General features: G+C 40.1%; 1 protein-coding gene across 1 annotated transcript in view; it reads left to right on the top strand.

Moving 5' to 3' along the window:
- Window positions 1–469: 469 nt before the first annotated feature.
- Window positions 470–2,075, top strand: part of LOC135571499 (transmembrane protein 174-like) — a 34,571-nt gene continuing 32,965 nt past the window's right edge. The window contains 1 exon segment of the mRNA XM_065018085.1: window positions 470–475. Coding sequence (XP_064874157.1) covers window positions 470–475 — 6 coding nt within the window.

Genomic DNA, 2,075 nt, shown 5'->3' on the forward strand with positions numbered 1-2,075 from the left:
GCTTCCTAACAACAAATGTGTTTTACTGAGTCCCATTTTAATGCTGTCTGTCTATGTTGGTCTCTGTAAGTTAGTCTTTGAAATACAGGGCATTCGGAAAGTATTCAGACCTCTTCCCTTTTTCCACATATTGCTACGTTACGGCCTTATTCTAAAATGGATTAAAATATTTTATTTTTGAGATTCTTCAAAGTAGCCACCCTTTGCCTTGATGACAGCTTTGCATACTCTTGACATTCTCTCAACCAGCTTAATGAGGAATGCATTTCAAATAACAGATGTGCCTTGCTAAAAGTTAAATTGTGGAATGTCTTTCTTTCTTCATGTGTTTGAGCCAATCAGTTGTGTTGTGACAAGGTAGAGGTGGTATACAGAAGATAGCCCTATTTGGTAAAAGACCAAGTCCATATTATGGCAAGAACAGCTCAAATAAGCAAAGAGAATCGACAGTCCATCATTACTTGAAGACATGAAGGTCAGTCAATCCGGAAAGTGCAGTCGCAAAAACCATCAAGCTTTATGATGGAACTGGCTCTCCTGAGGACCACCACAAGAAATGAAGAAATGAAATGACCTCTGGTGCAGAGGATATGTTCATTAGGGGCTCCCGAGTGGCACAGCGGTCTAAGCCATTGCATCTCAGTGCTAGAGGCATCACTACAGACCCTGGTTCGATTCTAGGCTGTATCACAACCGGCACTGATTGGGAGTCCCATAGGGCGGCACACAATTGGCCCAGCATCGTCCGGGTTAGGGTTTGGCTGGGGTAGGCCGTCATTGTAAATAAGAATTTGTTCATAACTGACTTGCCTAGTTAAATAAAGGTTAACAAAAAAAAAATGGGTTATCAACCTCAGAAATTGCAGGCCAAATAAATGCTTCACAGAGTTCAAGTAACAGACACATCTCAACATCAACTGTTCAGAGGAGACTGTGTGAATCAGGCCTTCATGGTCAAATTGCTGCAAAGAAAGCACTACTAAAGGACACCAATAATAAGAAGAGACTTGCTTGGCCCAAGAAACACGAGCAGTGGATTGGTGGCAATCTTTCCTTTGGTCTGATGAGTCCAAATTTCAGATTTTTGGTTCTAACCGCAGTGTCTTTGAGACGCAGAGTAGTTGAATGGATGTTCTCCACATGTGTGGTTCCCACTGTGAAGCATGGAAGAAGAGGTGTGATGGTGTGGGGTGCTTTGCTGGTGACACTGTCTGTGATTTATTTAGAATTCAAGGCACACTTAACCAGCATGGCTACCACAGCATTCTGCAGCAATACTCCATTGCATCTGGTTTGCTCTTTGTGGGATTATCATTTGTTTTTCAACAGGACAATGACCTAAAACACACTTCCAGGTTGTGCAAGGGCTATTTGACCAAGAAGAGTGATGGAGTGCTGCATCAGATGACCTCTCCTCCACAATCACCCAACCTCCACCCAATTGATATGGTTTGGGATGAGTTGGACCGCAGAGTGAAGGAAAAGCAGCCAACAAGTGCTCAGCATATGTGGGAACTCCTTCAAGACAGTTGGAAAAGCATTCCTCATGAAGCTGGTTGAGAGAATGCCAAGAGTGTGCAAAGCTATCATCAAGGCAAAGGGAGGCTATTTTGAAGAATCTCAAATATAAAATATATTTCGATTTGTTTAACAATTTTTTGGTTAATACATGATGTGTAATTTCATAGTTTTGATGTCTTCACTATTATCCTACAAGGAAGAAAATAGTAACAATTTAGAATAACCCTTGCATGAGTAGGTGTGTCCAAACCTTTGACTGGGACTATATGCAAATGTGATATCTCTGTTTTGTAATTGTTTTTTTTTTCTTATTTTTCTCCAAAAACCTGTTTTTGCTTTGACATTATGCGGTATTGTGTGTAGATTGATGAGGGGGGGAAACAATTTAATCAATGCACTGTATATATCCACTGTCCAATCCCCTCACCACATTGTCCTCAAACTCTGACCCATCATGTTTATTTGATTTATTATTTTAGTCGTAAAGATAACATTTTTATTTACATATCTTTGTTTCACCTTTCTATAATTCTATCATTTAAGAACATATTATT

Source organism: Oncorhynchus nerka, linkage group LG4, assembly GCF_034236695.1.
Source record: "Oncorhynchus nerka isolate Pitt River linkage group LG4, Oner_Uvic_2.0, whole genome shotgun sequence".
In the NCBI taxonomy this organism is placed as follows: domain Eukaryota; kingdom Metazoa; phylum Chordata; class Actinopteri; order Salmoniformes; family Salmonidae; genus Oncorhynchus; species Oncorhynchus nerka.